At 45.9% G+C, this 22,143-nt stretch overlaps 1 protein-coding gene and 1 long non-coding RNA gene across 3 annotated transcripts in view; one reads left to right on the forward strand and one right to left on the reverse strand.

Moving 5' to 3' along the window:
• Positions 1-22,143, forward strand: part of LOC148112129 (uncharacterized) — an 88,185-nt gene that overhangs the window by 63,340 nt on the left and 2,702 nt on the right. The window contains exon 2 of one of the 2 annotated variants that reach the window (XR_015729751.1): positions 9,781-9,947. This is a non-coding gene — a long non-coding RNA (uncharacterized LOC148112129). Of the gene's footprint in view, positions 1-9,747; positions 9,948-22,143 lie in introns of those variants that run through there. The other variant, XR_015729750.1, reaches the window with a different exon arrangement.
• MORF4L1 (mortality factor 4 like 1) overlaps positions 21,623-22,143 on the reverse strand; it is a 30,912-nt gene continuing 30,391 nt past the window's right edge. Inside the window, exon 13 of the mRNA XM_087877830.1 lies at positions 21,623-21,653. Coding sequence (XP_087733956.1) covers positions 21,638-21,653 — 16 coding nt within the window. The 3' untranslated portion in view covers positions 21,623-21,637. The remainder of the gene's footprint in view (positions 21,654-22,143) is intronic.

The raw sequence follows: 22,143 nt of genomic DNA on the forward strand, positions 1-22,143 counted from the left end.
TTAGGGCCTGGTTATTTACGAGACCACCTTCTGCCTCCGATAACCTCCCACCGGCCAATATGCTCCCACAGAGAGGGCCTCCTCGGGGTGCCGTCTGTCAGGCAATGTCGGCTGGCGACCCCCTGGGGAAGAGCCTTCTCTGTGGGGGCAGCCACCCTCTGGAATGAGCCCAGGATACGACTGATCCCGGACCTCCGGACCTTCTGCCGGGCCCTGAAGACTTTTTTATTTCAGCAAGCCGGGCTGGGTTAAAAATCTTTTAATTGGGGAATTTTATGGGTAAGGGGTTTTAAATTGGGGAAGCCAAAGATTTAATTTCGTTTTAAAGTATTTTAATATTTGTATTGTGTGTTTCTAATTTTGGCTGTTCACCGCCCCGAGTCCTTCGAGAGAGGGGGCGGTATAAAAATTTTAAAAATAAATAAATGAATAAACTACAGTACCTACATGAGGCGCTTCTGGCAGGGGATGGACTACTGGGAAGAATGTCTTTGGAAACCAACTGGCTCAAAGGGCTTTAAACTAAAATTGGAGGGGGAAGGAGACAATTTTTTAAAACAGATATTAACAGATTAACAGACTTGGAAGGGACCTTATAGGTCATCTAGTCCAACCCCCTGCTCAAGCACAATATGTGTGCTTTTGATTTTTCTTACCTAAGTGTAAGACTTTACTTTTCTCTACATTGAATTTCATTTTGTTAGATAGGGCCCAGTGTTCAAGTCTGTCAAGATCCATCTGGATCTTGAGCAGTGGTGAAATCCCAATTTTTTTTACTATTGGTTCTATGGGCGTGGCTTGGTGGGAATGGTGTGGCTTGGTGGGCGTGTCTTGGGCATGGCAGGGGAAGGATACTGCAAAATCTCCATTCCCACCCTACTTCAGGGGAAGGTTACTGCAAAATCTCCATTCCCACCCCACTCCAGGGGAAGGATACTGCAAAATCCCCATTCCCTCCCCACTCCTGGGGAAAGGATATTGCAAAATCTCCATTCCCACCCCACTCTGGGGCCAGCCAGAGGTGGTATTTTGATACGTTCTCGAACATATCAAAATTTCCGCTGCCGGTTCTCTGAACTGCTCAAAATGTCCGCTACCAGTTCTCCAGAACCTGTCATAGTCTGCTGGATTTCACCCCGATCTTGAGCCTATCTTCTAGAGTGTTAGCTATCTGTTAGCCAGTTTAGTATCATCTGCTGGCAGGGCGGCCGCTGGAGCTTTGGACCGCGTCGTGCCGCGTCGTGCCTTTGCAGCCTCTGACCCGGTGCCGATCCCAGATGGCTCCCTGGTTTTCCGAGGAGCTGAGGGAGATGAAGCGCCGGAAAAGATGCCTAGAGAGCGGTTGGAGGGCCAGCCGGTCCGAATCTGACCGAACACAAGACCTACCTAGTGGCGATAAGAGCGGCAAAGTCTGACTACTTTTCCGCTCTTATCGTGTCTGCAGATAACCGCCCGGCTGCCTCAGGTTGGGTCTTGCCATCACTGGGGAGGACGATGAGGAGGGGGTAAGCTGCTGGACTCTCCGGGGGGGTGTCATCAGCTGTTTGAGAAGTCTTTACCACTCGCGCACAAAACGAAGCAAACTCTTTCATCGGAGATAGGGGGGCATGGAGTTTGCAGATGACTCTGCCTTGTGATGTAACAGAGGCGTGCTCCTCCTACAGGCCAGCTAGGGGAAGGAGGGATGATGTTGACTGTTTGATTGCTAATTGATTTATTGTGCTCCTCTTACAGGCCTGCTAGGGGAAGGTGATGTTAACTGTTTAATTGCCACTTGATTTATTGCCTTTATATAAAAGGCGCTACACTGCGATTGCGTGTAGCGCTAACTTTAAACCTTGTTTCCGGCTTGTGCCTTTCTCCTGCCTGTGTTTGCTGTGCTGAACCTAATTAAAGGATTGCAACTGCTTTATTCCATTCTGGTGTTGGCTTGTTTCCAGTGCAGTTGGGTGGACTGGCCGAGAGAAAGTTAGCGCACCCCCACCCACCAATTTCAACTGCCTACGTTCCCTAGCTGCGGTCCAGTGAGAAAGGCTGTCAGTGATGGCAGAAGGGACGGCGCTAGGTGATTCGGAGTTGGAGGTCCCTCTAGAGGCTGACGTGGAGGAGGTGGTTGTGGAAGAGGAGAAGCTACAAATAGCAACCCCTCACCAACCGGTGGTCAGACCCAAGCTGCGCCAGCCACGTGAGGAGGAATGTGTGGAGACGGCTGGTGCGCAGAGTCAAGGGCTAGACCCTTCGGGACAGGTTTCCGGTGGGGGCTGGTGGATGTCATAAGAGATCGGTTTGGAGAAGGGAGTTTCAGGGACGCCCCATCTTGGCAACCCTGGGCCACTGGGGCGGAGCCGTTACAAGGCACATCTTTCCAGGCCAGAGGTTCGGTTTCGCATCGCTAGCCCCAAATTCCGAAGGGAACAGGAAACAGGAAAAGGAAAGGGCCAAATCGAAGACCAGGACTACCACCTGCCTAAGAGGGAGGATAGCACCAGTGGCTCTGAACAACCATCGACCAGAAGAGAGGTAGGAGCTGGAAGGTGGGCACAACGTCCTGTGGGGGAACGGAGGCCCGTTGGAGACCTGAGGAGAGATGGGGAGAACAGACCGCCTGTACCACCCCCAGCATGGATCCCAGTTCCTGGGATGTGGGCACCACCTCTAATCTGGGGCCCTCCTGCACTGCAAGCCACCTTTGACGGGAGCCCAGACCATGTGGCATTGTTCTTAAGCCAGGTGGTTAGTCATCTAGATCAGTATGGTCGCTGGTATCCATCACAATGGGCCATGGTGGTAGCCATTACGGCTGTGTTAACCGGCGATGCAGCAGACTGGGTGGCGGGATTACATCGCAACCATGCTAGAAAACTGGTGGACGTGGGTAGGTTCTTGGAAGCTCTCCGGTCTGCTTTTGAGGATGACTCCAGTGTACAAATCGCGGAAGGAGATCTTGTAGCCCTCAAATAGCGGGGTGTTCCTGCAAAGGACTATGTACGTGATTTCCGGAAAATTGCTAGTCGCTTAAGGGACTGGCCCAAATGGATGCTAGTCCAGCAATTTCGGATGGGGCTGGATCGTGAGTTACGTCAAGCCTGTGCGTACCAAGGCCTGGCTCTGCGCCTGGCTGTTTGGTTTAAAGCCGCTATTGAACTGGACATTACACTCCGGGAGTTTAGGCCTCGGTTGGAAGTTAATGTGGGACAGAGACGGGTTCCCATAGAGAGGGCCTCAGAAAAGCCGCCAACCACGCGGGTTCAAGTACCTCTGCCCAGCAGCGTCCCACCTGAAAGGTCTCAGCGACCGGCGTTTCGTTGTTTTCGCTGCAATCAGATAGGACACAGAGCGGCTGAATGCCCTGTACCTCCATTATGAGTACAGGCCCAAAAGCCAGCTACGGGGGTAGCGACCAGAGGCCGACCACGGCAGCCACAAGAACGTACCCAAGCACTTCAAGGACCAAAGTCCGTCGTAGACCATCAGGCTCGTGATATTACACCAACCACTGTGGCGGGGAGATTCCCGGTGGTGTCGGGGGACAGTGATGACGACGAGCCGGAGGACCCTATGGTGAACAAAACTGTGTTCCCTTTTGTCATACCTGTGGTGCTGAGGAATCCCCGAAGCACAACGGGTTTTCAGTATGGTGCTTTAATAGACACTGGATGTACCCGTTGTCTGGTGCGGAGAAGTGTGGTGGATGCTCTGGGCCTACAGATAAAAAAGCTAAAAGTTCCTGTGAAGTTCGAACAGATGGATGGGTCGTTGTTGGGGGGGGCGCCTACTAACCACGTAACTGAACAAGTGTTGTTGGTGATAGGTGAACATCAAGAGTCCATCCAGTTTATTGTGGTTGAAAAAATGATAGAGCCAGTTATTCTGGGTCTCACATGGTTAGATAAATGGCAACCTCACATCTGGTGGGAGGGAGGTTATCGTAAACTTAGAATCCCTTTGGGACCTGCTGTCCCGTCCCCTGCTTCTTCAGTGGGACAGTCAAGTGAGGGACAGGACAATAGCTGTGCCTCCACAGAGGTGTTGCTTACACCGGACTTTCCTATTGTTTACCAAGACCTTTCAGCCGTGTTTAGTGAAGAGGAATGCGAAGTACTACCCCATCGGACTACGGATTGCGCTATCGAGTTGGTGCCTGGGGCTAAGTTACCGAAACCTCAAATGTATTCCATGACCCAACAAGAATTATCCGAGTTACGACAATATATCAACAAAAATTTAGCTAGAGGTTTCATCGTCCCTAGTAGATCTAGGATGGCTGCCCCAGTCTTCTTCAGGGAGAAGGACAGTGGGGTTCGGTTATGTGTTGACTTCCGAGATTTGAATGGAGTATGTATAGAACATCTATACCCCCTTCCGCTTATGAAGGATTTGTTAGCTGCGCTATCTACAGGACGGGTATTTACAAAACTCGATTTACGGGAAGCGTACTACCGAGTACGTATCAAACAGGGCGATGAATGGAAGACCACTTTCAACTGCCCTCTTGGTAGCTACCAATATAGAGTTATGCCATTTGGACTTCAAGGCGCTCCAGCGGTGTTCATGCAGCTTATCAACGAAGTTTTGCATGAACATTTGTATAGAGGAGTTCTTGTTTATTTAGACGACATTCTAATATATACGCGCACATTGGAAGAACACGTTGTGTTAGTCCGTCAGGTTTTAGAGAAGTTGTTAGCTGCTAAACTGTTTATAAAACTTTCGAAATGTGAGTTCCATAAGTCAAAAATAGATTACCTCGGGTACAGGATCTCAAGCAATGGGATAGAAATGGATCTAAAGTAGAGCTATAGAAGTAGAAATGGATCGTAAAGTCCAAGCTATAGTTGAGTGGTAAGCACCGAAAACCAGGAAACAACTCCAAAGTTTCCTTGGTTTCGCGAATTTCTATCGCCAATTCGTCCCCGCATTTGCCGCTATAGCACTACCATTAACAGACCAGTTATGCACTAAATCCCCTGTGCTAAAACCAAGACCAAACCAGTTATTGCAATGGACAGCTCAATGTCAAAGTGCGTTTGAACAGTTGAAATATCTTTTCACCAGAGAACCGGTACTTAAACACCCTGATCTGTCTCATGAATTCATCGTTCAAGCCGATGCTAGTGACGTTGCTATGGGAGCTGTGTTGCTGCAAAAAGATGAACAGGATAGGATATGCCCTTGTGCTTATACCTCATGCAAATTAAATACCACAGAGCGAGGGTGGGCGATCTGGGAAAAGGAGGCCTTCGCTGTCCGTTGGGCTCTACTTACGTGGCATCACATCCTGGAAGGGGCTACTATCCCCGTTTGAGGTATGGACAGACCATAAAAATTTAGAGGCATTACAAACGCCTAGACGTCTGTCCCCAAAGCAACTACGCTGGGCACAATATTTTCGAAGATTCAATTTCAGACTCAAATATGTGCCAGCAGGAAAGAACTTCCTCGCCGATGCACTTTCTCGTATGCCACAATATAACAGTAAGCGCGAGGAAGTAGTGGAATCTCTTATACCACCTATTGAGAGTGGGCATGAGGTTGCGGCAGTGTTACGGAAAGAAGCGTCTTTCTTAACGAATCTTCGGATAGCTGTCAGCCAGGATACGTGGGTAAATCAAAACCAAATGTCAGTAATCCTACGAGATGGATTAGGGTGGAATGGGGATCGTTTATACATTCCAGAACCGCTTCGAGCTACAGTTTTAAGACGGTGCCATGATGCCAAACCAGCAGGTCACTATGGTTTCCTTAAAACACTTCACCTGATTAGACGTCAATTTTGGTGGCCACGAATGCGTGGTGAAATTGAACGTTACGTAAAAACGTGCCCAACATGCGCGGCAGCAAAACCATGGTCAGGGAAACCACTCGGTCGATTACAATCGGTGGCTGATCCTAGTCGTCCGTGGGAGGAGGTGGTGATGGATTTTATAGTGGACCTTCCGCCCAGCAATGGACATACCGTTATTTGGACAGTAGTAGACCTATTTTCAAAGCAGGCGCATTTTATACCCTGTCGGGGTCTACCATCTGCCCGACGATTGACAGACATGTTTATACAACATATCTACCACCTTCACGGGGTCCCGAAGCGTATTATATCAGATCGGGGTGTCCAGTTCACCGCCCAGTTTTGGAGGTCTTTCATTCATAGGATAGGGTCTACTCAAGGATTAAGTTCAGCCTTCCATCCCTGTACAATGGAGCAGCTGAATGGGCTAATGCCGCTGTGGAACGATATCTACGTTGCTATGTTTCGTATCAGCAAACTGATTGGTCTGCCTTACTCCCGTTCGCTGAAGTCGCGTACAACAATATCAGCCACCGTAGCACGGGATTTTCTTCTTTCCAAATCATCTATGGAAGAGAATTCCCTGCCATACTTGAGGTAGAACCTCCAGCTACAGGGGTATCTACACATTCCGGTTGGGCCGACAAGATCCGACAAACGTGGCCAGCGGTAAAAACGGCGCTTCAAAAAGCAGCAAATGAATACAAACTTTATGTTGATAAAAAAAGAGCCGACCCAAAACCGTTTTCTGTAGGGGATCACGTGTATCTATCTACAAAATACTTGAAATTACAATTACCTAGTAGGAAACTAGGTCCCAAATACATAGGTCCTTTTCCTATAACACGTGTGATCAACCCTGTCACTGTCATGCTTAAGCTACCTTCACTGTTAGGAAAAATACATCCTGTTTTTCATAGCAGCCTCCTTAAACCTGTCAAAGAGGAAAGGCCCACACATCAGCCTGTTTCCCCGGGACCGAGTCATTCAGATCAATATGAGATAGATAAAGTATTGGATTCACGTCTACGTAGAGGCAGGTTACAGTACTTAGTACGGTGGAAGGATTATTCACTAGCACAAGCATCTTGGGTGGCAGCTCCAGACGTTCATGCCGACCGGTTGCTCCGTCGGTATCATCGTAAATATCCAAATAAAACAGGTCCCAGTGGGTAGAACGGTTGCTATGCTAACATCTTTATTTTATTTCCTGCAGGTGGACTCCTGGTAGAGAGAAGCCGCCTGTCGAGCCTCGGTTGGGTCTCACCATCACTGGGGAGGACGACGAGGAGGGGGCAAGCTGCTGGACTCTCCGGGGGCATGTCATCAGCTGTTTGAGAAGTCTTTACCACTCACGCACAAAATGAAGCAAACTCTTTCATCAGAGATAGGGGGGGCATGGAGTTTGCAGATGACGCTGCCTTGTGATGTAACAGAGGCGCGCTCCTCCTACAGGCCAGCTAGGGGAAGGAGGGATGATGTTGACTGTTTGATTGCTAATTGATTTATTGTGCTCCTCCTATAGGCCTTCTAGGGGAAAGAGGGGTGATGTTAACTGTTTAATTGCCACTTGATTTATTGCTACGTATATAAAAGGTGTTACACTGCATGTAGCGCTAACTTTAAACCTTGTTTCCGGCTTGTGCCTTTCTTCTGCCTGTGTTTGCTGTGCTGAACCTAATTAAAGGATTGCAACTGCTTTATTCCATTCTGGTGCTGCACCCAGTGCAGTTGGGTGGACTGGCCGAGATCTGCATGACAAAATTGCTCAAATTCGGGAAGGTTTGGACTCTGACGGGGTAAGTTCAGACGGGGTGATGGAGGAAGGTCTTGAGAGTGTTATCTGGGAGGACCTGGTGACTCCCGAATATGTGGACAGGATTCTGGGTAGACTTAGCGCGGCCACATGTTTATTGGACCCGTGTCCCTCCTGGCTGGTAGTGGCTTCCCGGGAGGTTACACGAGGCTGGCTCCAGAGGATTATCAACGCTTCTTTGAGTGAGGGTTGCTTTCCCGCCACCTTGAAAGAGGCAGTGGTGAGGCCCCTCCTCAAGAAGCCCTCCCTGGACCCGGCTATTTTAGTGAATTATCGTCCAGTCTCCAACCTCCGCTTTGTGGCGAAGGTTGTTGAGAATGTGGTGGCGCGACAGTTCCCCCAGTACCTGGATGAAGCGGTCTATCTTGATCCGTTCCAGTCGGGTTTCAGACCTGGGTACAGCACGGAAACAGCATTGGTCGCATTGGTTGATGATCTCTGGAGGGCTAGGGACAGGGGTTTTCCTCTGTCCTGGTCCTATTAGATCTCTCAGCGGCTTTTGATACCATCGACCATACCATCATGCTGCGCCGTTTGGAGGGGTTAGGAGTGGGAGGCACCATGTTGGTGGTTTTCCTCCTTTCTCTCTGACCAGTCACAGTTTGTGTTGACAGGGGGCCAGAGGTCGACCTCGAGGTGCCTTGTGTGTGGGGTGCCGCAAGGGTCGGTCCTCTCGCCCCTTCTGTTCAACATTTATGTGAAGCCGCTAGGTGAGATCATCCGTGGTTTCGGGGTGCAGTTCCACCAGTATGCTGATGATACTCAGCTATACATCTCCACCCCGGACCACCCCAATGATACCCTTAACGTGATATTCCGGTGTCTGGAGGCCATGCGGATCTGGATGGGGAGGCTCAACCCATCCAAGACTGAGTGGCTGTGGCTCCCGGCGTCCTGATATAGTCAGTTGGTGCCATCTCTGACTATTGGGGGCGAGTCATTGGCCCCCACGGAGAGGGCTCGCAACTTAGGTGCCCTCCTGGATGCACGGCTGTCCTTAGAAGAACATGTGACTGCCGTGGCCAGGGGGGCTTTTTATCAGGTTCGCCTGATCTGCCAGTTGCGTCCCTTTCTGGATTGGGACTCCCTATGCACGGTCACTCATGCCCTCGTCACTTCCAGTCTGGACTACTGTAATGCTCTCTACATGGGGCTCCCCTTGAAGAGCACCCGGAGGCTTCAACTGGCTCAGAATGCGGCCGCACGGGTGATTATGGGAGCGTCATGGCGCTCCCATGTAACACCTCTCCTGCGCGAGCTGCACTGGCTTCCAGTGGTCCTCCAGGTGCTGTTGGCCAAACAATGTTGGCTGGTGACCCCCAAGGGGAGAGCCTTCTCTGTGGGGGCTCCTGCCCTCTGGACAAATTGCCCCCCAAGATGCAGAGGACTCCCGACTTACGCACCTTCTGCCGGGCCCTCAAAATGCTTTTATTCCAACAAGCTGGGCTGGCCTAATTTTTAAATTTTAATTGTTAACTTTTAACTTTTAAATGTCCAAAACGGGTAGTTTATTTTAATTAGATATGGGCCAAATTATTTAATATTTCTTAAATTGTTTTTTAAATTTTATATCTGTGTGTTTTATTTTGGCTGTACACCGCCCTGAGTCCTTCTGGGAGAAGGGCGGTATATTAATTAATTAATTAATTAATTAATTAATTAAATAAATAAATCTGCAAATTTGATGAATTCCCCTTCTATTCCCTCATCTAAGTCATTTATGAAGATATTGAAAAGCAGTGGGCCTAAATCAGAACCTTGTGGCACCGCACTGCTTACTTCTCTCCATGTAGACTTAGACCCATTAAGGACTACTTGTTGAGTATGGTTTGTCAGCCAGTTGGGAATCCATCTGGTGGTTAATCCCACTTTTATCCCACTTTTTTCTAGTTTATGGAGAAGTAGGTTGTGGTCTACTTTGTCGAATGCCTTGCTGAAGTCTAAGTATATTATGTCAACAGTATTTTGCTGGTCTACTAATTTATGTTGAAGAATTAAATAAGGTTGGTTTGGCATGATCTGTTTTTAACAAACCCATGCTGACTGCTAGTTATTACTTTACTCATTTCTAGATGTTCGCAGCTCTGTTTTAATTATCTTTTCCAGTATCTTCCCAGGTATTGATGTTAGGCTGATTGGTCTGTAGTTTCCTGGGTCTGTTTTTTTTCCTTTTTTGAAGATGAGAACCACATCAGCTCTTTTCCAGTCCTCTTGTAATTCCCCGATGTTCCAGGATTTTTGAAGGATGTGGTACAGTGGTTCTGAGATGACATCTGCCAGCTTCTTTAGAACTCTGGGATGTAATCCATCAGGTCCTGGTGATTTGTATTCATCAAGATCAGACAGGTATTCTCTTACTATTTTTTTGCTTATTTTAACTTTTATTTCCAGTCTGTTTTTTACAGTTATGTTTCTGATAGTTTGGCTATAGTTTTTTTTTGCGTGAAGACCGATGCAAAGAATGAGTTAGCAGGTCTGCTTTTTATTGCCTGTTACTTCCTTGCTGTCTTCTCTCTTTAGTGGATTTTTATTTATTTATTTATTTAATACATTTTTAGAAGCTAATTCCAAGCACAAAGCTCAGGGCAATCAACTGAACAGCAAAAAAAAAAAAGAGAGAGAGAAGGGAACTCAGACACAAAACAGAAGTAGAAAACAAGCACACGGTTAGTCAAAAAGGATTCATATGCCTATACATTCATACTCTGTCCTTCATACTCTGTCCTTCAGAGTATGAAGGACAAACAACTTGAAATCCTATAGTACATGAGGTACAGTGATGTACATCCTAGTACATCACTGCCATTACCAAAAGTTGGTGGGATGAAATCCATGACTGAAGTGCATAGCTAGAGGGATTTAAACTTCAAAAGAAACAGATCTAATAAAAGAGGAGATGGAGTTACACTGTATATAAGAAACAACTATACCTATATAGAAATGCAACAGAACAACGGTTTGGGTTAACATCAAAGGAAAAAGGAATGACATTGCCATACAGACCACTGAACCAAACAGAGGAAATAGATGAACTATTTGCTGATCAGTAAGATAGAGTGTGCAGGAAGCATTCCACAATAGCAATAGCAGAACTTTAATTACCCTGACATATACTGGGAGACAAATTTTACACCTAGCAGTCCCAAAGGTGTTTTTTTAAAGGCAACAGGACTTTGTTTTTTCCTTGAAGATGTTTTGCTTCTTATCCAAGAAGCTTCTTCAGTTCAGAACTTCAGCTCAGTTTCCGTGATCATGTGGTCACCATGATTATATGCCGGGCACGCTGAACTCTGTTACTTTTCCACCAAAGTGATATCTATTTATCTACTCGCATTTGCATGCTTTCAAACTGCTAGGTTGGCAGGAGCTGGGGCAAGTAACAGGAGCTCACGCCATCATGCGTGTGGAAAGTCCCCCCCCACCATGAATGAAATATTTTGTGGAATATTAAAAGAGGCAGAATATTATATTCCCCCTAAAGGAGAAGAGGAGAAACACGTTCTTAAAGGCAGAAAGCAGTCCCAGTCTTCCTGCTATAGGAAAATAGCCTGAACCAGAAGCATAGAGAGACCAGTCTTTAGAAGATTTTGTATCCATTCAGAAAGATTGGGCGACTCTGTTCATAAGCAAAGAGTAAACAGAGACTCCAAATAAGCAACACAATTAGGCAAGCCAAAAGTTGACAAGATTAGTTCAAACAAACACCTAGGATTTACATTTATCCTTTTGCCTGTAGAGCCAGCCATGACCCCTACATGATCTCATAGGAATCTGGCAACAGCCATTAAAATATCAACAGACATGTTCTTGCACAGGAACAGCCATCTCCACCACAAGGCCTCTACTCTCAACCCCATTTTGTCAGCCACCCCAGAAATATGCTGCTATCACTGAAGTTTCTGGAAAACCAAATAAACAAAGTGTCAGCTCTGGAGCCATTTTTCCCTGGCCTCTTCAGGGCTGCCACAGTGAAGGCCATCGAGCTGTGGGAATGGGAGGGGGGAGGTAGAGATAGTGAGAGGATTGTAACCAAAACAAAATTCTTCTCTCTGGGAACCAAGGACATTTCCACCAGGTACCAGGAGGCGGGTTGCGAGACCAGTTGAACTTTGGACTGTGATCTGATTGGACCATGGGATGGGATACATGGGCAGGAAGAAAAAAAGTATACTTTTAATTAAGGAGGAAACCTAGAGGTGGGCTTCAGCTGGTTCGGACCAGTTCTAGCAAACCAGTTGTTAAAATAGTGCCCAGTTTGGCAAACTGGCTAATCCCACCACTGGCTGGCCCCACCCTCGCCTGTTTTTCGGGCCATTTTTGGCCATTTCAGGGGCATTTTTCAGGCCATTTTCGGGTTGTTTTTTTGGGCGTTTTTGGCCTTTTTCAGGTCGTTTTTCGGGCCATTTTGGATGTTTAGTAATAGTAAATAAATAGAGAGGAAAAGTGAGTCAAAGGCCTCAACAAGATACAATTTCCCTCTCTATTTACAGTGCAGAAAACAGGCTGAAAAATGAAGATTTCAAATCTTCAATTACCTGTCTTGAAGCTGTACAACAATCTGGATTTGAAAGAGGAAGAGGAATTTGTAACTTGTGTGGGCACACACTTCAGACCTCCCAATACCTCACATCCATTTTGCTTTTTCCTGCCCCGCTGCACAAATCTTTTAAACATTTGCTGGCAAGCACATTACACAACCATATGAAATAGTATAAAATCGCACTACTAAGCACAGTAACACATCCCATACCCTATATATAGATTATGTTGAACAAATGTAATGTCTTTGGGTCAGTGGTGGATTCCAACCAGTGTTACTACCAGATTGCTTTGCACGCAATCGCCGCACACGTGCTTGCTTCGCACGCGATTGCCAAACTTGCACTCCACGAAAGCACATTAGGTTTCGAGCCAGCTGAGGTGTGGCAATCCACTCTGCCGCGCTTATCAGCTGGGCTAAAAACCAAGAAATAAAGGTAGGAATAAAGCGGGGGCGGGCGGGAGGGCCCAGCTCCCAGTCACAGAGAACCGGTTCGGTGATGTCACATCGTCACTGCTACCGGCTCGGCCAAACCAGGAGCAACCCACTACTGCTTTGGGTTATTTATTTATTTATTTATTTATTAAATTTGTATAGCGCCCTTCTCCCTGAGGACTCAGGGTGGTGAACAGCCAAGTAAAAACATAAACTACAAACATTAAAATACAATTAAAAAGATATATATAAATTTGGCCCCATGATTAAAAATAATAACAGACAATTAAAAACATTTTTAAAAGTGTTAGGCCAGCCCGGCTTTAAGGGCACGGCGGAAGGCACCGAGGTCTTGGATTCTCCTTATCTCTGGGGGCAGCTGATTCCAGAGGGTAGGTGCCCCCACAGAGAAGGCCCTCCCCCTGGGAGTCACCAGCCTACATTGTTTGGCTGATGGCACCCCGAGGAGGCCCTCTCTGTGGGAGTGCACAGGTCGATGGGAGGCCGTCGGTAGCAGCAGGCGGTCTCGAAGATATAATTGATTGATTGATATAAAGCCAAGATATAAAAATAAGGAACACAAGAAAACTTCATCAAAAACTTGAATTGCCATAATGTTGTCTTCTTAAAGCCCCCTGCTTCCTTCTTTGCTCCAATTACAATTTCTGTACTAATAAACTTTATGTCCAGTTTTAGAACCAATTCTGAGAAAATAAGCTAGAAAGAATCCTTCCACCCACTTGGACCTTTTCCTCATATCAGTACATATCTTTGCAAAACAGGTGGTGCTTTAAAACACACATCTTATCTAGCACATTTAGTTGGACAACAAGCAGACACTTTGGAAAGAGATCAAGGAAAGGAGGGAGGAAAACCAAGAGACCCCCCCCCCAAAAAAGTAATGGGGTGGGTTAGGGAACAAATCTTAAGTATCAGTGTAAAAATCCCTTTTTTCCAGTAATAACAGTTCTAGGATAAATCAGATCAATAATAATGTCTGTCCATGTACTTCTCCTGCTCAGCTTTTCCTCATTATCTGACTATTCCGGAATATAAATAAAGACAGAGGAGGACAGTTTTATTTATTTATTTTATTTTTTTATTGGATTTGTATGCCGCCCTTCTCCCAAAGGACTCAGGGCGGCTCACAACAATAAGAAACAGAAAATACAAAGGTTAAAAGACAAATTAAAACAGAATATCCAATAAATAAGGTTAAATGTGGGAATACAAACTCAAATTTAAGAATTTAAGAATTTAAAAAGCTACAAAATCAGTTTAGAGTCAACCCAGGCCTGCCCGTTGGAAGAGCCAGGTTGGGGATTATCCGGAGCTCCAGGGGTAACGTATTCCAGAGGGTAGGAGCTCCCACAAAGAAGGCTCTCCCCCTAGGGGTCACCAGTCAACATTGTCTAGCCGAAGGTACCCTGAGGAGGCCAACTCTGGGCCTCCATCCAGACCCATACGTCCTCCAAGCACTGGGATATCACGTCACCCACGTTGGGGTGATGCAGGGTGGAGATGAAAAGTTGGGTAACATCATCATATTGATGATACCGCACCCCAAATCCCTGGATGATCTCACCCAGTGGCTTCATGTATATGTTAAACAGGAGAGGCGAGAGAACCGACCCCTGTGGCACCCCTCTGCCCCCTGCCAGCACAAACTGCATATGACCCGAGAGGTAGGAGGAGAACCACTGAAAAACAGTGCCTCCCATTCCCTTAGCCATCGCAGTAAGATACCATGGTCGATGGTATCAAAAGGCACTGAGAGGTCAAGTAAGACCAGGACAGAGGAGTAACCCCTATCCCATGCCAGAGATCATCTATCATTTATGTGAAGGGGTCGCGACCCCCAGTATACTGTATACTGTAAACAAATCTATGAAGCCTCATAATTTCAGTCCTTCAGTCAAAACACCATTAAGGGTTGTCAGATATAAAAACATATTTATTTTAAACTTGATCATATAAACTAAATTCATTTGGGATTTCCTGAAACAATCCTTCTTCGTTTTTCAAAACATATTTTCATCACTTAATAGTACTTAACCTAACTTTTATTACCACAGAACAGTGCCCAGTTTCCAAAAGAACAACAGAATTTGGAACAGGTCAGGAAGAGTCCCAGAGTACATAGTGTATATTCATGATCAACAGATATCTATCTGGACCCGTGCCAGTCGGGCTTCAGGCAGGGGCACAGCACAGAAACGGCATTGGTCGCATTGGTGGATGATCTCTGGAGGGCTCGGGACAGGGGTTGTTCCTCTGTCCTAGTCCTATTAGACCTCTCAGCGGCTTTTGATACCATCGACCATGGTATCATGCTGCGGCGGTTGAGGGGGTTGGGAATAGGGGGCACCGTTCTGCGGTGGTTCTCCTCCTTCCTCTCCGACCGCTCGCAGTTTGTGTTGGCAGGGGGACAGAGGTCGACCTCGAGGCATCTCGCATGGGGAGTGCCGCAAGGGTCGGTCCTCTCGCCCCTCCTGTTCAACATTTATGTGAAGCCGCTGGGTGAGATCATCCGTGGTTTTGGGGTGAAGTGTCACCTGTACGCTGACGACACTCAGCTGTACATCTCCACCCCAGACCACCCCAACGATGCCCTTGATGTGATGTCCCGCTGCCTGGAGGCCGTGCGGGTCTGGATGGGGAGGAACAGGCTCAGACTCAACCGTTCCAAGACCGAGTGGTTGTGGCTCCCGGCGTCCCGATATAGTCAGCAGGTGCCATCGCTGGGGGTGGGGGTGAATCTTTGGCCCCCACAGAGAGGGCTCGCAATCTGGGTGTCCTCCTGGACGCACGGCTGTCTTTAGAAGAACATATGACGGCCGTGGCCAGGGGGGCCTTTTATCAGGTCCGCCTGATTCGCCCTTTCTGGATCGGGACGCCCTGCGCACAGTCACTCATGCCCTTGTTACCTCCCGGTTGGACTACTGTAATGCTCTCTACATGGGGCTCCCCTTGAAGAGCACTCGGAGCCTCCAACTGGTCCAGAATGCGGCCGCGCGGGCGGTTATGGGTGCTACCCGTTGCGCCCACGTGACACCCCTCCTGCGCGAGCTGCACTGGCTCCCAGTGGTCTTCCGGGTGCGATTCAAGGTGTTGGTTACCACCTTTAAAGCGCTCCATGGCATAGGACCCGGGTACCTTCGAGACCGTCTTCTGCCACCAATAACCTCCCACAGGCCAGTTCGCTCCCACAGAGAGGGTCTCCTCAGGGTGCCATCGGCCAAGTCATGTCGGCTGGCGACACCCAGGGGGAGGGCCTTCTCTGTGGGAGCCCCAGCCCTGTGGAATGAACTGCCCCCGGAAATTCGTAAGATTTCTGACCTCCGGGTATTTTGCTGCGCACTCAAGACCCTATTGTTCCGCCAGGCTGGGTTAGCAATATAATTTTAAATTGGATGTTTTAAATTTTTGGGGTTTTAAATTAAGCCAAATTTATTTAATATTTTTAAATTATTTTAAATTGATGTTTATTCTGTTTTTTAATTAGGCTGTACACCGCCCTGAGTCCTTCGGGAGAAGGGCGGTATAGAAATAAAATTATTATTATTATTATTATTATTATAAAATGGGGGGGGATACTAACACACAATTAAGTATTTTGCTTTTACTTTAACCCAGCTCATCTTAAAACCTGCTATCATAAACATTTTTTTATTAATTTCTCCCATGATTGACTCTGTTCCTCCAAGGAATCAGAATAGAAGCAGCTGCTGTGGTCCTACTTAAAGCACCCATTTGATAGCTGCAGGAAGCAAGAGGCCTAAAGCAGGGGTCTGCAACCTTAAACACTCAAAGAGCCATTTGGACCCGTTTCCCACAGAAAAAAAAACACCGGGAGCCACAAAACCCTTCCCATGGCTGACTATTTCTTGAGCGGCCACAAAACTAGCCTATGTAGTTGAATTAAATGTTCTATTTTCTTCTGAAATTTTTCTTTTCTTGGATTTATCCATGGTTGGCCAACTGGGGGTTGAAAAGCTCAATAAATCGCATGCCGGTGGGTGTCGCACATTGGTGGTTGTGATGTATATTTTAGTGACAGGGAGCCACAGCAGAGGGGTGAAAGAGCCACATGCGGTTCCAGAGCCACAGGTTGTTGACCCCTGCCCTAGATCTAGTCCAAGAGCTCTCTCCACCTTCAGGCGTCTTTATGTAAAGGAGGCTTTAATTGCTCTAATTGCTCAGCCCCCAGTTATGCACTACCGGGGTGCCAGGTGTGCACAAAACTCCTTTGGAAAACCACTCTGACACTCAGAGACAAGTGCTCCTTCGTCAAAGGACGTTCTCCCACAGCAGGTCTACCTACCAGCCGCACCTTGCTACTGTTGCCACACCCAGGTACAGATAAGCAGCACAGTCTGATTTCCCCCCGTCACACCCATAGTAAATATCCAGAGTCTCAAAAATAACACTGATACCATAATTAAAGAAGCACATAAAAGAGGAATGATTGTCATTCTGAACAAGTTGGACAACATACAGGAAGCCAAAAGGAAACCTCCACAGTCCACACCCAGCTATAGAGAGCCTGGAATCCTCTTCAACACATTCTTTACCACTCAAAATACAGGGACCAGATGGCCCTAGATGATCTTTTGTTCCTGAAATTAATAATATCATAATTGGGTTGCCCATATCATAATATGGGCTCATTGACACACTTAATGTAACCAATAGTCCAAGTATTATACAGGATTTCTTCTGAAGAAATTGCAATCCACCAGCAATTTCATATTGCTGTGGATATTCATATTCTTTATAACAACATCCTATAACAATGGATTTTAATTCATTGACAATATCATCACCAGGATGCTGAAGCTGATTTGTGCACCGGTCTCTTCTGATATTTCCTCCACAAATATTATTTTACTATATTCAGAGCAATCATATGATATCATGATACCATGGCAAGTTACCATAGCTAACTTAAACATATTGACAGATCCTATTTCATGTGCCTCTTTTTGGGTGATCTACAATGATAATTATATTATTATCAGAATGCATATTCAGGATGGCCCAGCTAAGTTCCAACAAACTATTTTCTTTATTTATTAATTTTTTATTCTGCCCATTTCCCCTACAAGGCGACTCCAGGCAACTTGCAAATTGTAAAACAAGCCTCTACTGGGAGGAAAGTCGGGCAGGGCAGTGGCTACTTCCAGAAGATGCCCAGTAAGCTAAGTGCCACTTGAGGAGGAGCTTGTGGGGCCTGGCAAGGCAGGGAGCAGGACAATGGTTTGCTGGGACCAGTGGTGGGATTCAATTTTTTTAACAATAGGTTCTGTGGGCGTGACAGTTGGGGGTGTGGCTTGGCAATCATGTGACCGGGTGGGCGTGGCTATGTGCATAGGGACTATTCAGAGGGCTGAAAAAAGTCATTTCTGACAGGGCCTCGCACTTTTGACCGGTCCTCACACTTATGACCATCCTCACATTTCTGCCCGTGCAGCTTTCTTAACAACCATGTCACTCATTTCACAACTGCTTCTCTTCACCATGGTGACAAGATAGGGCAAAAACGTAAAATGTGAAGACAGTCATAAGTTTGAGGACTGGTCAAAAGTGCGAGGACCAGTCAGAAATAATTTTTTCAGCCCTCTGAGTAGTCCATATGCATAAAAGGATACAGCAATAGAGAGGGATGAAGGAAGGGAAATTAGAGTAGGAGGGAGGGTAAGAGAGGGAGGAAGAGAGGAGGAGAAGGAGAAAGGAAGAGGAAGTAGGGAGGAGAAGAAGAGGGGGAGGAAGAGAAAGTAAGAAGGAAAGAAAAGAGAGAGGTGGTAGGTTTGAGGAGAAAGATTGCTGTACAATAAAAAAAGATGAAAGGGAAGAAAGCCAACCCCAAACAAATATAAAGATATTAAGATAAAGAATGAATTGTTAAACTTTAAAGAATAAAAGAAAACAAATATGAATAAATAACAATAATTAGAAACACACATACAAACATACAATGTATTTTCTTTGAACAGAGTATTTGGCCGGTTCACAAATTTAAACAGTGTTTAGTCATTTCAATTAAATTTACAATTTCTATATTTCCTTTTTGCCATATTTATTCCTCATCTATTTTTGTAAAAAACCAATATTACCCTTCATCCTCATCTCTAATCTTAATCAAATTCAATTTTTCCCTTCTATTCTATATTATACCCCTTCCCATTGTCATCTATTTTTATATCCATCCTCACATTGGTTAATTATGTAATATTAGTTGTTTAATATAAATTCAACATTTTAATATAAATCAATTAGTTATATAACTACCTTTTTTGTATATTAATCAATATGAACATGAATATTCCAATTATTTCCATGCAATCCAATTTCTTACAAATCAATTAATTATATTTACCAATAATAATAAACCAAATAATTTCCCCCATATATTTCTCCAAACCACAACTTAACCATTTCTGCTTTCAGAAATATACAATTAATAGTATCTCAATTATTACAATTCCCTAGTTAAATAGAGCTTTTTTTCTTTTGTGTTTTAAAATCCTGAACTCTCCTCTTTTTCCCTAAATTTCCCATTGTTTGCACCTACCTTTTTTGGTGAGGAAAAAGAAAAGAATTCTGCCTGCCTAATTTTCCAACCTTGCAGCAACAGCAAAGCAGTTTCAGTTTCGTTTCTCAGCATAGCTAGGGGAAAAAAAATCAGCACTCTTTGTAAGGAAGCAGAAGAGCCCTGAGCAAAACAGCTGAGACAAATCAGCTGAGAGCCGGGAGGCCAATTAGCCTATGCTGAAGCTCCGTGGGCCAATAAAATTACAAAAAAAACACCGAACCCTTTGTTAAATTGCTGGCTCCCCCACCCCTCGCCCACCACTATTTATTGGCAATAAATAGTGGTGCGGAGGGGCGGGGCAAGCCAGCAATTTAACAAAGGGTTCGGCTGCACCACTGGCTCTAGGGTGGCCCTTTGAAGCCCCGCAGCAAGAATTTAAACCGTTTTTTTTTCCTCTAGCCATCAGCTGGGACTCCGGAGGCAGCAATAGATTGGGAGTGGGCGGGGTAAGCGAACGGCCGGCGATCCAACAGAGCAGAGAGTGAGGGTGAGTGAAGGCGTGGAAGCTGCTTTCTCCATCCTGCTCTCTTGCGTCCGGAGCCAGTGGGGAACCACGTGGCAGCCCACGTGGATCCCAGGCAGCGGAACTCAGGCTAGGGAAGGGGTGGGCAATTGTGGCTCTTTTACAACCTGTGGCCTTCAACTCCCAGAATTCCCGAGACAGCCAAGCTGGCTGGCGCCGCGCGGGCGGGAGGTGAGGGGCAGGCAAGCCAGCAATTTAACAAAGGGTTTGGCCGAACCCCCTAGAAGCCCCAGAATCCCACCACTGGCTGGGACCCAGGAAAGCAGGTGCAAGGCCTGTGGCAACCAGAGGAGCAGGCGTTCAGAGCCAGCAGGCCTTGGCCTCCCAGGGCTCCCAAGCCCTGAGATACTTAACAACTGCACTGGGGACAGCACAGATGGGAGTCATTAAGTGAGGCAATCATGCTTAACAATGAGCCTTGCTTAACAATGGTCACAACTCATGACCATAATGGACAGTCTCTATTACAGTGGTATATTTGTATACCCTGCAAGGGCGACACAATGGCTGCAGAAAATCAGAATGAAGCAGCTTTCACTGAAGCTAAGAAAATCGTGACATCAGACCAGAGGTCTGCAACTCATAAGTTGCAATGAAATTGGCTTGGGATGCCTCATTATATGGCATTATTCATCAAATGATGAAGGGAATGCCTGAGAGCTTTCACATCACACCCACAGCAATGGAGGAAGATCAAAGAAAGAACCAAGTCCCTTTTCTTGCACAATAGCGATCACTCATAACAACACAAGACAACACATTGACAAGAGTTCTAAAAAGAAGTAATTCATTTGGTTGGAGATTCAGGTGCAATTATTGAGTTACCACCAGTAGCACCTACCTTTAAATAGGCAGACATACAATCAGAGGTTATTCCTGTTGAGCCCAAAACCAAGAAAGACATGTGGTGATTCCAAACTTTATTTAAAATTTCAAATCCATAGACAAAATCTTGCCAGATGGAGGACTTTACTGTACAGCACTGTGCTCTGAGGACCATTCAGGAGGGCTGTCTTCACTCTCTTGCACATCTTATTCTGATTGAGTTGCCTCTTCCTCCTCTGAACTGCACTCCTCCCTCTGGGAATTCATTTCCATACTCCATTTCATCACACTCCATAGATGCCAGCATAATATAGGTGTCAGATCCCTAAAAGTGATACTGCCATTCAATCGGAGGAGGGGGAACACTTGGATTCGATTCACTAGCATTGCCTGTGTCAACAGATAATTTACAACCTATATCCTGGCACCAAAGAGCCCTGAGATCCCCTTTACCTGCAGGAATTTTTATGATAGCCATGTGGGTTGTTTCACTTTAAAGGATAATGGTGGGAATGCATGTTTGTTCGGGTTCTCAGAGAAACTAGTAAAGAAAACATCTTCACACTTGTGTATTGGCTAAAATCTGCATTCTGACTTAAAGGGAGGGGTCTCTACCACTTGCTGAATACCCTTGCCTAGCTTCGAACTGGCAGCAGCAGCCAGGAGGCTATAGCTGGGGGGGAGGGGTTAACTGAAAGTTATGTTTGATAATAAATAATATTTTCCAAAATGAAGAATGACCTGAATCACATGGAATTATTTTCAAAGTAGAGGAATGTGTCCCAATTTTTCCAGCAAAAGCAGGACATAAGATCCAACATCTCCAGAATATCTTGACAGTCCCCAGCCTGGAGGCTTCTTCAGACCCCCAAGCCCCCACAGAATGGGAGGCTCTATCTGGCAGAGGAGTAAAACAGTCCAGGATTCCTCCGAACATTCAGTCACTTATTTTCTCACCATCCTAATATGCAACCTGTCATAGTCTCTTGCCGGTTCTTTAATTGGTGTTGACCTTTATGCTCATCAAATTCTTCCAAAGAACTGAGGATGTCATGCTGTATTTGTCTGGATCCAAGCATGATTACTATTTATTATGTGTGGGTAATTTACAATTAGATTCAGAGTCTGGTGAAACTGGTAAAGTAGAAATTCAATAATTCAAGACAGGTCCATATAACATTATTATAAACTATTATAAGCGAATTATGCAAATATTATTATTTGTTTGTTTATTATGGTTGCTCATACAACCCTACAGATGTTTAGACTGGATTTGGCATTTTTATCCACCTATAGAGACCTTCTCAAGCAGCTGGGATAGGCAGATGTGGATGCTTGATGGGGTTAAGTCTCATAGCAGGATAGATTCCAAGTCAAGCTGCCTTCTGCAATTTATTATCATGATTATTAATAAAAATGCCTCCCAATTCCTGTGAAGGGAAAGTATGGAAAAACGGAGAACCTGATTCGGTGGTTGCCCTGCCTGCCTCCATTGTTGCCCCTGCCAGAGGTTAAATGCAATTCCCAGCCTTGCATCTAATTCGAGGAGGAAGTTCGTTATTTAAGAAGCATGTTAACTACCTTTAACAGATATATATACATTTAAAAAACCTCTATAAACCAA

The sequence above is a fragment of the Pantherophis guttatus genome, chromosome 13 (assembly GCF_059756535.1).
Source record: "Pantherophis guttatus breed Tessera chromosome 13, ASM5975653v1, whole genome shotgun sequence".
Lineage (NCBI taxonomy): Eukaryota > Metazoa > Chordata > Lepidosauria > Squamata > Colubridae > Pantherophis > Pantherophis guttatus.